This window comes from Salvelinus fontinalis, chromosome 15, assembly GCF_029448725.1.
Source record: "Salvelinus fontinalis isolate EN_2023a chromosome 15, ASM2944872v1, whole genome shotgun sequence".
NCBI classification, from domain to species: Eukaryota; Metazoa; Chordata; class Actinopteri; order Salmoniformes; family Salmonidae; genus Salvelinus; species Salvelinus fontinalis.
Genome location: NC_074679.1, coordinates 7764693 through 7779795, shown reverse-complemented (window position 1 = coordinate 7779795; position 15103 = coordinate 7764693). Strand labels below are relative to the sequence as shown.

General features: G+C 41.9%; 1 protein-coding gene across 3 annotated transcripts; it reads left to right on the top strand.

The window, feature by feature from the left end:
* The first annotated feature begins 4822 nt into the window (after positions 1-4822).
* On the top strand, positions 4823-10019 carry LOC129811362 (uncharacterized). 3 transcript variants are annotated; one of them, XM_055862603.1, is made up of 5 exons: positions 4823-4968; positions 5163-5453; positions 5571-5825; positions 6187-6351; positions 6456-10019. In XM_055862603.1, exons 1-4 carry the CDS (start codon positions 4914-4916, stop codon positions 6327-6329), a joined length of 744 nt encoding a protein of 247 aa, XP_055718578.1. In that variant the 5' UTR covers positions 4823-4913; the 3' UTR covers positions 6330-6351; positions 6456-10019. The 3 variants fall into 3 exon arrangements, with proteins under 3 accessions (XP_055718578.1, XP_055718577.1, XP_055718579.1); XM_055862602.1 differs by having other exon boundaries at positions 4824-4968; positions 5571-5829; positions 6191-6351; XM_055862604.1 differs by having other exon boundaries at positions 4825-4968; positions 6294-6351.
* Positions 10020-15103: the final 5084 nt, after the last annotated feature.

Below are 15103 nucleotides of genomic sequence, written 5' to 3'. Positions count from 1 at the left end.
TACATTGTATTGTATTGCACCCTCTAAACTTCTTCCACAGACCCCTTGGTCAAATGTGTTTAATCTGTTGTTGCTAGTAATATTATTATTTGATCTGGTCACAGACCCCAGTTTGGGAACCACTGATTTAAAGCACTGGGTCCTCTTACCCTACTGACATATTTCTGAATATGTGCTGACATCTAGTGGTTAAATATGACTTTTAAAGATTTATGTGTATTTATTTATTTCACAGTTTTCAGGTACATTCAACCATAACACAGTTGGATGTATCACATAGTTATTGTAAACTTACATTTCATCACAATAAAAGGTTCAGAGGTCAGGCAAACTCCTAGTCAACAGGTACATTGAAATAGCAAGGTGTGTTAACATCATTCACACTTCTTACAGGTTCCTTCAAGGCTGCACATTGAACAGGTCAACAGGTCAACAAGTCAACAGGTCAACAGGTCATCAAAAGGAGAAAAATCAAGAAGGCCGAGATGGTTAAAACTATAAGTTGATATCATGGATGGTCAGTCCTTGCATCATAGCTCAGCCTATACATTTGAGAGTGGTTACATTTCTCCAGCCCTATCTCTTAATTGTTTACCTAACAAGTGATGGGGTGACCACCATAGAGATTCTATTAAATGGAACAATATCCTATTGTTCTCATTCCTAACACTATTGTGACTGCTTTGTTGTTTAATGAATCCTAGATTGCCCCGTTCAAGTCCCACAGAAGAACGAAGTATACTTTTAATATCTCTGTTCCAACAATATACAGGTATCTTCCATCTTCAGAGGAAGGACAAGACACAGTAAAAAGTAGCAGGTTATTGGTACAGAGATCAAACATTAGGAAAGTATTTAGACCCCTTCCCTTTTTCTACATTTTGTTACGTTACAGCCTTATTATAAAAATGATTAAATAAATAGCTTTCCTCATCAATCTTCACACAATACCCCATAACGACAAAGCAAAAACTGTTTTTTTTATGTTTGCTAATTTATTTCAAATTAAAAAACTGAAATTACTTATTGACATAAGTATTCAGACCCTTTGCTATGAGACTCGAAATTGTGCTCAGGTGAATCCTGTTTCCACTGATCATCCTTGAGATGTTTATCCATCTTGATTAGAGTCCACCTGTGATAAATTAAATTGATTGGACATGATTTGGAAAGGCACACACCTGTCTATATTAGGTCCCACAGTTGACAGTGTATGTCAGTGCAAAAACCAGGCCATTAGGTCGAAAAAATTGTCCTTGGAGACAGGATTGTGTCGAGACACAGATCTGGGGAAGGGTACCAAAAATGTCTGCAGCATTAAAAGGTCCCCAAGAACACAGTGGCCTCCATCATTCTTAAATGAAAAGGTTTGGAACCACCAAGACTCTTCCAAGAGCTGGCCGCCCAACCAAACTCCGCCCAGCCAAACTGAGCAATTGGGGGAGAAAGGCTTTGGTCAGGGAGTTGACCAAGACAATGCTCCAGAGTTCCTCTGTGGAGATGGGAGAACCTTCCAAAAGGAACAACCATCTCTGCAGCACTCCACCAATCAGGCCTTTATGGTAGAGTGGCCAGGTGGAAGCCACTCCTTAATAAAAGGCACATGACAGCCTGCTTGGAGTTGGCCAAAAGGCACATAAAGGATATAAAGGGAACACGATTCTCTGGTCTGATGAAATTAAGATTGAACTCTTTAACCTGAATGCCAAGCGTCACGTCTGGAGGAAACCTGGCACCATCTCTGCGGTGAAGCATGGGGGTGGCAGCATCATGCTGTGGGGATGGTTTTCAGCGGCACGGACTGGGAGACTAGTCTCGATAGAGAGAAAGATGACAACCTGCTCCACAGCTCTCTGAACGTCAGACAGGGGCGAAGGTTCACCTTCTAACAGGACAACGACCCCAAGCACACAGCCAAGACAACGCAGGAGGGGCTTCGGGACAAGTCTCTGAATGTCCTTGAGTGCCCCATACAGAGCCCGGACGTGAACACGATCGAATATCTCTGGACAGTTTTATTTATTTCACCTTTATTTAACCAGGTAGGCTAGTTGAGAACAAGTTCTCATTTGCAACTGCGACCTGGCCAAGATAAAGCAAAGCAGTTCGACACGTAAGAGAACACAGAGTTACACATGGTATAAACAAACATACAGTCAATAATACAGAAGAAAAATAAGTCTATATACTTTTTATATATACAGAGTCCTGAAAATAGCTGTGCAGCGAAGCTCCCCATCCATCCTGACAGAGCTTGAGAGGATCTGCAGAAAGGAATGGGAGAAACTCCTCAAATACAGGTGTGCCAAGCTTGTAGCGTCATACCCAAGAACACTCGAGGCTGTAATGACTGCCAAAGGTGCTTCAACAAAGCACTGAGGAAAGATTCTGAAAACTTATGTAAATGTGATATTTCAGTTTTTTTTTATATATTTGACAAAATTTCTACAAACCTGTTTTTGCTTCGACATTATGGGGTAGTATGTGTAGATTGATAAGGGGAAAAAAAACAATTTGATCAATTTTAGAATAAGGCTGTAAGGTAACAAAATGTGTAAAAAGTCAAAGGGTCTGAATACTTTCCCGAATGCACCGTAAATACTTGTGCTCCAGTTAAAAAGATGACTGATGTAAAAAGGATGTTTTCCTTTGATGGCGCGATCAAATCAAATTTTATTTGTCACGTGTGCCAAATACAACCGTAGACCTTAAAGTGAGAGGCTTACTTACAACCAACAATGCAGTTTAAAGAAAATAGAGTTCAGAAAATATTTACGAAATAAAGTTAAAAAAAGAGAAAGTAACACAAAATGACAATAACAAGGCTATATACAGGGGGTGCCGGTACCGAGTCAATGTGTGGGGGTACAGGTTAGTCCAGGTAATTTGTACAGCGAGTAGCAGCAGTGTAAAAACAAAAGGGGGAGGGGGGTGTAAAATGTAAATAGTCCGGGTGGCCATTTAGTTAATTGTTCTGCAGTCTTATGGCTTGGGGGTAGAAGCTGTTAAGGAGCCTTTTGGACCTATACCTGTCGCCCCGGTACCACTTGCGGTGTGGTAGCAGAAAGAACAGTCTATGTCCGAGAGGCCTTCCTCAGAGGCCTTCCTCTGACACCGCCTAGTATAGAGGTCCTGGATGGCAAGAAGCTTGGCCCCAGTGATGTACTTGGCCGTATGCCCTACCCTCTGTAGCACCTTACGGTCGGATACCGAGCAGTTGCCATATCAGACGGTGATGCAACCGCTCAGGAAGCTCTCGATGGTGCAGTTGTAGATCTTTTTGAGGATCTGGGGACCCATGCCAAATCTTTTCAGTCTCCCGAGGGGGAAAAGGTGTTGTCGTGCCTTCTTCATGACTGTCTTGGTGGTTTTGGACCATGATAGTTTGTTGTTGATGTGGACACCAAGGAACTTGAAGCTCTCAACCCGCTCCACTACAGCCCTGTCGATGTGAATGGGGGCGTGTTCGGCACTCCTTTTCCTGTAGTCCATGATCATCTCCTTCGTCTTGATAGATACTTTTTTATCAAAGATTCCATCTACGGTGGCCTAATGAGGTCAAGTCTGCCCTCTCAAATACACAACAATGATGGGTAGGTGGAACTAATACCATATTATTGCTGATTGGTACAACTATCTGATTCTACATTTTATAGAGCGTAAGCCTGAACTAGGGGTTAATTTGGGATTGGCCACAAATCTGGGAATTGGTACACTGATTTACCACCCTAAGATATTCCTGAACAACATCTATTTAAGCCCCTGCTGGATGGCAATTACAAGTGTAATGGCTGTGCTCAATGCAGTGGCATTTATAAATGCAGATCCTTCAAACACCCACAAACAGGGAAATCGATCTCAATCAAAGGTGTTATTACGTGCTCCACTAAGGCAGTTATTTATCTTATAACTTGTCCTTGTGGTAAAAATTGTGGGTAAAACAAAGCGGGAATTAAAAGTACGTATCTCAGAGCATCGTAGCACCATTAGGTGCAAAAACTTGACTTACCCAGTTGCGGCCCACTTTTTGGGGGCAGGCCACTCGATTTCGTCTCTGCGTTATATTGGCATCGAACATGTCACCCTCCCTAGGAGAGGGGGTGACCTTGATAATTTATTGTTAAAACGAGAGGCTGCTTGGATCTTTAACTTAAAGACCCTTGCTCCCTTCGGTCTCAACATAGACTTTGATCTGAAGCCATTCTTGTGATTATTGTGACTTAGCCATTGTAATTGTTTGTAAGCTTGTGTAGTCTAAAATTAATCTATGATCTATGCTATCCATTTGTTTTTTGTATGCTGCTCTTTGTATGCCATTTTAATATTTGAGAATAAATCAATGATATTAGGCCACTCTTGGCCATGATTACAGACACCTGTGTGTCTTTTGACACTATATAAAGGAGTCATTCCGCAGTGTTTGTGATTATACCCTGATGAAGAAAGCTTGGCTGTCGAAACGTTGGTAATTACATTTTTGCATCTGAGCTCCTAGAATGTGCGACTTTCCTTTATTTTTAAGTTAATTTGGGATTGGCCACAAATCTGGGAAAATGTGGCTCTATGGTATAATAACACCACATACTAGTAAATAAAAAGATTTTTGTATAAAACAACTTCACAACATCATGATGAATCTAGACACATGTTGATGAATGAAGCCCTGAGGTTTACTCTGCTGCTATTATTCATGTCCACTAGGTGGTGTAATGTCCCATGGTTTCTGTACAAGGTCTTGAACTGATGTAACCCAACGACTGTGACGTACCATCAGAGAACCAATCAACAGTAAGTATTGTTCAGGCCTGATTCTGAAGAGGTGTGGTTTGAAGTCGCAGTAAACTATATTAAGCAGCATTATTCAGCAACCACACTCTGAAAGACGAAGAGAAACTTAATCTCTCATTTTCAAAATGAATATGAATATTCTGGGGTTTCTTCTCATTTTAAGGCTATGCATCACCATAGGTAACCTATTCATTATATTGTGTGGAGACATCTCTTTTGATATTGGAATTAAACTGTAGAATGTAAACTTTGTGCACATAAAATGGATAAATGGAAAAGTTTTGATTTTAGGCAGCAAATGACTTACTGATTTAATACGTACATTAATGACTGTCAGTGATAGGGTAAATGTGATCTTGTTCCTCTCTCATTAGGAATCAGGGCAGAACCTTCAGTGGACCAGTATGGGTTGAAGGGGGGTTCAATATGTCTGGCTGTTGCAGAACCTCCTGAGATGATCAAAGGACTTAAATGGAGGAAGGACAGTGATGTTATATTTGGATATAAAGAGATCTCTCCTAAATACAAGGAGAAGGTGGACTATAACAATGATAACCATTCTCTGTGTATTAAGAATCTGTTGAACACAGACAGTGGAATTTACATGGCAAACTACCGGAAAAGTTGGAAAGAATCAACTACTACATATAGACTATTAGTGGAGGGTGAGTTTTCTGCTGAGTTTTCTGCTGTACATTTAATGTGTCTGATCAGGTTCAATAATGAATGTAGGCCTAATAATTATCTGTCTCTTCTTTGGTTCTAAAAACTGTCTCTTATAGATCATGTTCTCAAACCAGTCATGGATGTCACATCTCTCTTCAACACAAGTGTGGGACTCTGTGACGTCACAGTGAACTGTTCAGTTAAAGATGGCTGGATGTTGTCTGTCTGTGACAGCGGTCAGTGTACACTGTCACAACAGTCTCCGTCACTAACCGGTGGTAACATGACCATCTCCGTATTGACTGGAAGGATCCAATGTACCAGCAGCAACCACGTCAGCACACAGACCATCTCTCAACCCATGGAGGACTGTAAGTACCATTTAGCCTCCACCTTCACTGTACACCTCCATCACTGTTTAATAACCTACTAATAACATCATATGAATTCAAGTTAAGTCAAAGTTTTGACATCATTATTGTAATTCCTCCCTAGTTAAGATTGGAATAATTCTGCGTGAAACTATCATTTTATCATTGTATTGAAACTATAATTTTATGAATACTGTGCTTAATCTTTCTCTCTGTGTGTGTGTGTGTGTGTGTGTGTGTGTGTGTGTGTGTGTGTGTGTGTGTGTGTGTGTGTGTGTGTGTGTGTGTGTGTGTGTGTGTGTGTGTGTGTGTGTGTGTGTGTGTGTGTGTGTGTGTGTGTGGTGTGTGTGTGTGTCCTCAGATAGTGGTGAGGATGGGAATAACTCAGTGTTACCAGTTGGCACCATTTTGGGTGGTGTTACTGGCACTGGTATATTACTCCTATTTGCTTGTGTTATGTGGTGTCAGATACATCAAACTTACCAGAAGACAGAAAATCCCTAAAGAACAACATTCACTAGAAGAGGTACCTGCTCTGTCATTCATTCATCTATGCATTATACTAGACAATAGTTTTAAATAACAATCATTTTAATCATTTAAATGTTGTAATGTTTCATCTCCAAACAGGTCATTGTTTCAAGAGCTTACAACTCAGTGAACACTTCATCAGGGAGAGAAGAACCACATCACTCTCCTGACCAGAACCACAGCCCTCTCCTGTTCAGAACCACAGCCCTCTCCTTTTCAGAACCACAGCACTCTCCTGTCCAGAACCACAGCCCTCTCCTGTCCAGAACCACATCACTCTCCTGACCAGAACCACAGCACTCTCCTGACCAGAACCACAGCCCTCTCCTGTTCAGAACCACAGCCCTCTCCTTTTCAGAACCACAGCACTCTCCTGTCCAGAACCACAGCCCTCTCCTGTCCAGAACCACAGCACTCTCCTGACCAGAACCACATCACTCTCCTGACCAGAACCACATCACTCTCCTGATCAGAACCACAGCACTCTCCTGACTAGAACCACAGCCCTCTCCTGACCTGAACCACAGCACTCTCCTGTCCAGAACCACAGCACTCTCCTGTCCAGAACCACAGCACTCTCCTGTCCAGAACCACAGCACTCTAATGGACAGAACCACATCACTCTCCTGTCCAGAACCACATCACTCTCCTGTCCAGAACCACAGCCCTCTCCTGTCCAGAACCACAGCACTCTCCTGTCCAGAACCACAGCACTCTCCTGACCAGAATCACATCACTCTCCTGATCAGAACCACAGCACTCTCCTGTCCAGAACCACAACCCTCTCCTGTCCAGAACCACAGCCCTCTCCTGACCAGAACCACAGCACTCTCCCGTCCAGAACCACAACACTCTAATGGACAGAACCAGAGATACAGACTGTCTACTTTACTGAGAAGAACCAGCACCAGCAGAACACCTCCAAGTTGAAACAGGAAGTGCATCACCAGACATGAGAGCAGAAGAACGGGAAGGTGGGCCTCTGATGTCACATCATACAGTCATTGGGTTACATCAGTTCTCGACCTTGTACAGAACCCATGGGACATTACACCACCTAGTGGACATGATTAATAGCAGCAGAGTAAACCTCTGGGCTTCATTCATCAACATGTGTCTAGATTCATCAACGTGGGTCTAGATTCATCAACGTGTGTCTAGATTCATCAACGTGTGTCTAGATTCATCAACGTGTGTCTAGATTCATCAACGTGTGTCTAGATTCATCAACGTGTGTCTAGATTCATCAACGTGTGTCTAGATTCATCAACGTGTGTCTAGATTCATCAACGTGTGTCTAGATTCATCAACGTGTGTCTAGATTCATCAACGTGTGTCTAGATTCATCAACGTGTGTCTAGATTCATCAACGTGTGTCTAGATTCATCAACGTGTGTCTAGATTCATCAACGTGTGTCTAGATTCATCAACGTGTGTCTAGATTCATCAACGTGTGTCTAGATTCATCAACGTGTGTCTAGATTCATCAACGTGTGTCTAGATTCATCAACGTGTGTCTAGATTCATCAACGTGTGTCTAGATTCATCAACGTGTGTCTAGATTCATCAACGTGTGTCTAGATTCATCAACGTGTGTCTAGATTCATCAACGTGTGTCTAGATTCATCAACGTGTGTCTAGATTCATCAACGTGGGTCTAGATTCATCAACGTGGGTCTAGATTCATCAACGTGGGTCTAGATTCATCAACGTGGGTCTAGATTCATCAACGTGTGTCTAGATTCATCAACGTGTGTCTAGATTCATCAACGTGTGTCTAGATTCATCAACGTGTGTCTAGATTCATCAACGTGTGTCTAGATTCATCAACGTGTGTCTAGATTCATCAACATGTTGTGAAGTTGTTTTATACTAAAATCTTTATATGTTCTAGTATGTGTTATTACTAAACCACAAAGACCACATTTTTCCAGATGTGTCCAATCCCAAATGATCCCCTGGCTCAGGTTTACACCACATTGATTGTAGGATCAGATAGGTGTACCAGTCAGCAGTAATATGGTATTAGTTCCACCTACCCATCAATGTTATGTATATGAGAGGGTAGACTTGACCTAATCAGGCCACCGTAGATGGATTCTTTGACAGTATCTATTGAGCCATCAAAGAAAAACGTTCTTTTTATATCAGTCATCTTTTAAACTGGAACACAAGTATTTAGAATCTCTGTAACAATAACCTGCTACGTTCTACTGTGCCTTGTCCTTCCTCTGAATTTGGAAGACACCGGTAGCTACACTACATGACCAAAAGTATGTGGACATCTGCTTGTCGAACATTTTATTCCAAAATCATGGGCATTAATATGGAGTTGGTCCGCCATTTGCTGTCATAACAGCCTCCACTCTTCTGGGAAGGCTTTCCACTAGATGATGGAACATAGCTGCGGGGACTAGCTTCTTCCATTCAGCCATAAGAGCTTTAGTGAGGTCAGGCACTGATTTTGGGCGATTAGGCCTGGCTCGCAGGTATTCGATGGGGTTGAGGTCAGCGTTCTCTGCAGGCCAGTCAAGTTCTTCCACACCGATCTCGACAAAACCATTTCTATATGGACCTCGCTTTGTGTACGTGGGCATTGTCATGCTGAAAAAGGAAAGGGTCTTCCCCAAAATGTTGCCACAAAGTTGGAAGGACAGAATCGTCTAGAATGTCATTGTATGCTGTAGTGTTAAGATTTCCCTTCACTGGAACTAAGGGGCCTAGCCCAAACCATACAAAACAGCACCAGACCATTATTCCTCCTCCACCAAACTTTACAGTTGGCACTATGTATTGGGGCAGGTAGCGTTCACTTGGCATCCGCCAAACCTAGATTCGTCTGTCGGACTGCCAGATGGTGAAGCGTGAATCATCACTCCAGAGAAGGCTTTTCCACTGCTCCAGAGTCCAATGGCGGCGAGCCTTACACCACTGACACTTGGCATTGCTCATGGTGATTTTAGGCTTGGGTGCGGCTGCTCGGCCATGGAAACCTATTTCATGAAGGTCCCAACCAACAGTTCTTGTGCTTACGTTGCTTCCAGAGGCCGTTTGGAACTCAGCAGTGAGTGTTGCAACCGAGGACAGATTATTTTTATGCGCTAAATTTGACAAAATGACTTGTCCTATGAAGGTGCCACGTTGAAAGTCACTGAGCTCTTCAGTAAGACCATTCTACTGACAATGTTTGTCTATGGAGATTGCATGGTTGTGGGCTCAATTTTATACACCTGTCACCGTGTTGCTGAAATAGCTGATTCCACTTATTTGAAGGGGTGTTCAAATTTGTGTGTATGTATAGTGTATTAGTTACCATACCCTATATTGTTGGAATATGCTACAGAGAGATGTTGAACTTATACTTCATTCTAGGAGTCACAAAACAACAAAGCAAATAATTTTTATATCTCGGCCTTCTTGATTGTTTTCCTTTTCATGACCTGTTGAATGTGCAGCCTTGAAGGAACCTGTAAGAAGTGTGAATGATGTTAACACACCTTGCTATTTCAATGTACCTGTTGACTAGGAGTTTGCCTGACCTCTGAACCTTTTATTGTGATGAAATGTAAGTTTACAATAACTATGTGATATATCCACCCCTGAACTGTGTTATGATTGAATGTACCTGAAAACTGTGAAATAAATACATATAAATCTTTAAAAGTAATATTTAACCACTACATGTCAGCACATATTCAGAAATATGTCAGTAGGGTAAGAGGACCCAGTGCTTTAAATCAGTGGTTCCCAAACTGGGGTCTGTGACCAGATCAAATAATATTACTAGCAACAACAGATTAAACACATTTGACCAAGGGGTCTGTGGAAGAAGTTTAGAGGGTGCAATACAATACAATGTAATATTATTATTCTACAATACACCCTTAGATGAACAACAGGGTCTGGTAGACTAGCTGTATTATTAATCCTAGATGAACAACAGGGTCTGGTAGACTAGCTGTATTAATCTGAGATGAACAACAGGGTCTGGTAGACTAGCTGTATTAATCTGAGATGAACAACAGGGTCTGGTAGACTAGCTGTATTAATCTGAGATGAACAACAGGGTCTGGTAGACTAGCTGTATTAATCTGAGATGAACAACAGGGTCTGGTAGACTAGCTGTATTATTAATCTGAGATGAACAACAGGGTTGGTAGACTAGCTGTATTATTAATCTGAGATGAACAACAGGGTCTGGTAGACTAGCTGTATTATTAATCTGAGATGAACAACAGGGTCTGGTAGACTAACTGTAATATTAATCTGAGATGAACAACAGGGTCTCGTAGACTAGCTGTGTTATTAATCCTAGATGAACAACAGGGTCTGGTAGACCAGCTGTATTATTAATCTGAGATGAACAACAGGGTCTGGTAGACTAGCTGTAATATTAATCTGAGATGAACAACAGGGTCTGGTAGACTAACTGTAATATTAATCTGAGATGAACAACAGGGTCTCGTAGACTAGCTGTGTTATTAATCCTAGATGAACAACAGGGTCTGGTAGACCAGCTGTATTATTAATCTGAGATGAACATCAGGTTCTGGTAGACTAGCTGTATTATTAATCTGAGATGAACAACAGGGTCTGGTAGACTAACTGTATTAATCCTAGATGAACAACAGGGTCTGGTAGACTAGCTGTATTATTAATCTGAGATGAACAACAGGGTCTGGTAGACTAACTGTAATATTAATCTGAGATGAACAACAGGGTCTGGTAGACTAACTGTATTAATCTGAGATGAACATCAGGTTCTGGTAGACTAGCTGTAATATTAATCTGAGATGAACAACAGGGTCTGGTAGACTAGCTGTATTATTAATCCTAGATGAACATCAGGGTCTGGTAGACTAGCTGTATTATTAATCCTAGATGAACAACAGGGTCTGGTAGACTAGCTGTATTATTAATCCTAGATGAACATCAGGGTCTGGTAGACTAGCTGTATTATTAATCTGAGATGAACAACAGGGTCTGGTAGACTAACTGTATTAATCTGAGATGAACATCAGGGTCTGGTAGACTAACTGTATTATTAATCTGAGATGAACAACAGGGTCTGGTAGACTAGCTGTAATATTAATCTGAGATGAACATCAGGGTCTGGTAGACTAGCTGTAATATTAATCTGAGATGAACATCAGGGTCTGGTAGACTAGCTGTAATATTAATCTGAGCTGAACATCAGGGTCTGGTAGACTAGCTGTAATATTAATCCTAGATGAACAACAGGGTCTGGTAGACTAACAGGTATCAAGTGTACTCCATCAAGAATCCAGTTTTCAGCTAAATGTTTATTGTATTCCCCCCAAATATTGTTTTGAGCATACGGTGCATTCGGAAAGTATTCAGACCCCACATTTTGTTACGTCACAGCCTTATTCTAAAATTGATTAAATAGTTTTAAAAACTGAAATATCACATATACAAAAGTATTCAGACCCTTTACACAGTACTTTGTTGAAGCACCTTAGGCAGCGATTACAGCCTCAAGTCAAATCAAATCAACATGTATTTGTCACATGGGCCGAAAACAACAGACCTTACCGTGAAATGCTTTACCAACAATGCAGTTCAAGAAATAGAGTTGAGAAAAGATTTACTACATTAAAAAAAATAACCCAAGAAAATGACATAACAATCACAAGGCTATATACAGGGGGTACCAGTACCGAGTCAATGTCCAGGGTTACACGTTAGTCAAGGTAACTTGTAAAGTGACTTCTTAGGTTTGACGCTACAAGCATTTGGTAATTTTCTACCATTCTTCTCTGCAGATCCTCTCAAGCTCTGTCAGGTTGGATGGGGAGCCTCGCTGCTGTCCTATTTGGAGACAAAGAGATCTCTCCTAAATACAAGGAGTGTGTACACAGTACACTGTGCTGTACATTTAATGTGTCTAATCAGGTTCAATAATGAATGTAGAAATTATAATTATCTGTCTCTTTGTCACGACTCCCACCGAAGGTGGCTCCTCTTCCTGTTCAGTAAGGCCATTCTACTGCCAATGTTTGTCTATGGAGATTGCATGGTTGTGTTCTCTATTATATAGACCTGTCAGCAACGGGTGTGGCTGAAATAGCAGAATCCACTCATTTGAAGGGGTGTCCACATACTTTTGTGCATATAGTGTATTTCGCCTAGCTTTGCAAACCTGTCTATGACTTCACTCTTTCCCAAGCGTGTCATCTTTGTCAATTGTCATGATGCATTCTATTTTGGGTCATTGTGTTCCGAAGCCAGGTATGTAGACATCTTAATGCCCTGAATGATCTCTCACAGCAGCAGCTGCTAACTGGGATGTTCAGCGCGGCCTGTATGATTGCCTTAAGTGATGGGAACATATCAATCAAATGTATTTATAAAGCCCTTCTTACATCAGCTGATGTCACAAAGCGCTGTACAGAAACCCAGCCTAAAACCCCAAACAGCATGGAATGCAGATGTAGAAGCACGGTGGCTAGGAAAAACTCCCTAGAAAGGCCGGCACCTAGGAAGAAACCTAGAGAGGAACCAGGCTATGAGGGGTGGTTAGTCCTCTTTTGGCTGTGCCGGGTGGAGATTATAACAGAACATGGCCAAGATGTTCAAATGTTCATAGATGACCAGCAGGGTCAGATAATAATAATCAAAGTGGTTGTAGAGGGTGTGACAGGGCCGCACCTCAGGAGTAAATATCAGTTGGCTTTTCATAGCCGATCATTCAGAGTATCTCTACCGCTTCTCTACCACTTCTGCGGGTTCCATTGCCGCAGGCAGAACATTTGAAACTGGAGCAGCAGCACGGCCAGGTGGACTGGGGACAGCAAGGATGCCAGGTAGTCCTGAGGCATGGTCCTAGGGCTCAGGTCCCCCGAGAGAGAGAGAGAAAGAGAAAATTTGAGAGAGCCTACTTAAATTCACACAGTACACTGGAGAAATACTCCAGATATAACAGACTGACCCTAGCCCCCCCGAAACATAAACTACTGCAGCATAAATACTGGAGGCTGAGACAGGAGAGTTCAGGAGACACTGTGGCCCCATCCAATGATACCCCCGGAGAAGGCCAAAAAGGCAGGATATAACCCCACCCACTTTGCCAAAGCACACCCCCCACACCACTAGAGGGATATCTTCAACCACCAACTTACCATCCTGAGACAAGGCCGAGTATAGCCCACAAAGATCTCTGCCACAGCACAACCCAAGGGGGGGCGCCAACCCAGACAAGAAGACCATGTCAGTGACTCAACCCACTCAAGTGACGCACCCCTCCTAGGGACGGCATGGAAGAGACCAGTAAGCCAGTGACTCGGACCCTGTAATAGGGTTTGAGGCAGAGAATCCCAGTGGAGAGAGGGGAACCGGCTGGGCAGAGACAACAAGGGCGGTTCGTTGCTCCAGTGCCTTTCCGCTCACCTTCACACTCCTGGGTCAGACTACACTCAATCATAGGACCTACTGAAGAGATGAGTCTTCAATAAAGACTTAAAGGTTGAGACCGAGTCTGCGTCTCACATGGGTATGCAGACTATTCCATAAAAATGGTGCTCTATAGGAGAAAGCTCTGCCTCCAGCTGTTTGCTTAGAAATTCTAGGGACAATTAGGAGGCCTGCGTCTTGTGACCGTAGCGTACGTGTAGGTATATACGGCAGGACCAACTCGGAAAGATAGGTAGGAGCAAGCCCATGTAATGCTTTGTAGGTTAGCAGTAAAACCTTGAAATCAGCCCTTGCCTTAACAGGAAGCCAGTGTAGGGAGGCTAGCACTGGAGTAATATGATTTTTTGGTTCTAGTCAGGATTCTAGCAGTCCTATTTAGCACTAACTGAAGTTTATTTCGTGCTTTATCCGGGTAGCCGGAAAGTAGAGCATTGCAGTATCTAACCTAGAAGCAACAAAAGCATGGATACATTTTTCTGCATCAATTTTGGACTGAAAATGTCTGATCTTTGCAATATTATGCAGATGGAAAAAAGCTGTCCTTGAAACAATCTTGATATGTTCGTCAAAAGAGAGATCAGGGTCCAGAGTAACGCCAAGTAACGTCCAGAGTAATGCACATGATTTTGGAATGAGATGTTTGTCGAGCCGGTATCCACATACTTTTGGTAATTTTGTGTAGCTGACAACTCAGTGAATGATTCTCTCTCTATGTCTATCTAATGTTGACTTTGCTCATACTTTTGTTAACTTTTTCATTAGGGTTCACCTGAATAATGTTTCTTGCTCTCTCACTTTCTCTCCACACTATAATATCTTCTTTGTTTACATAACTGTTAGCTGTTGATAATTCTGTTAATTATGATGTTAACTGTTGCTAATTTTGCATTTATACATTTACATTTTAGTAATTTAAAACCTTTCAAGGATACACGTTCCGCTAGCGGCACACCCCCCCCACCCCCACTGAAAAGGCAGAGCCGCGAAATTCAAAAAAAAAATATTTTTTAAATATTTAACTTTCGCACATTAAAGTCCAATACAGCTAATGAAAGACACAGATCTTGTGAATCCAGCCAACATGTCCGATTTTTAAAATGTTTTACAGGGAAGACACAATATGTAAAGATGTAAATCTATTAGCTAAAAACACATTAGCATAATCCACCATCTTTTATTTGTCCACCAACACCAGTAGCTATCACCAATTCGGCTAAACTAAGATATTTATAGCCCCTAACCAAGAAAAAAACTCATCAGATGACAGTCTGATAACATATTTATGGTATAGGATAGGTTTTGTTAGAAAAATG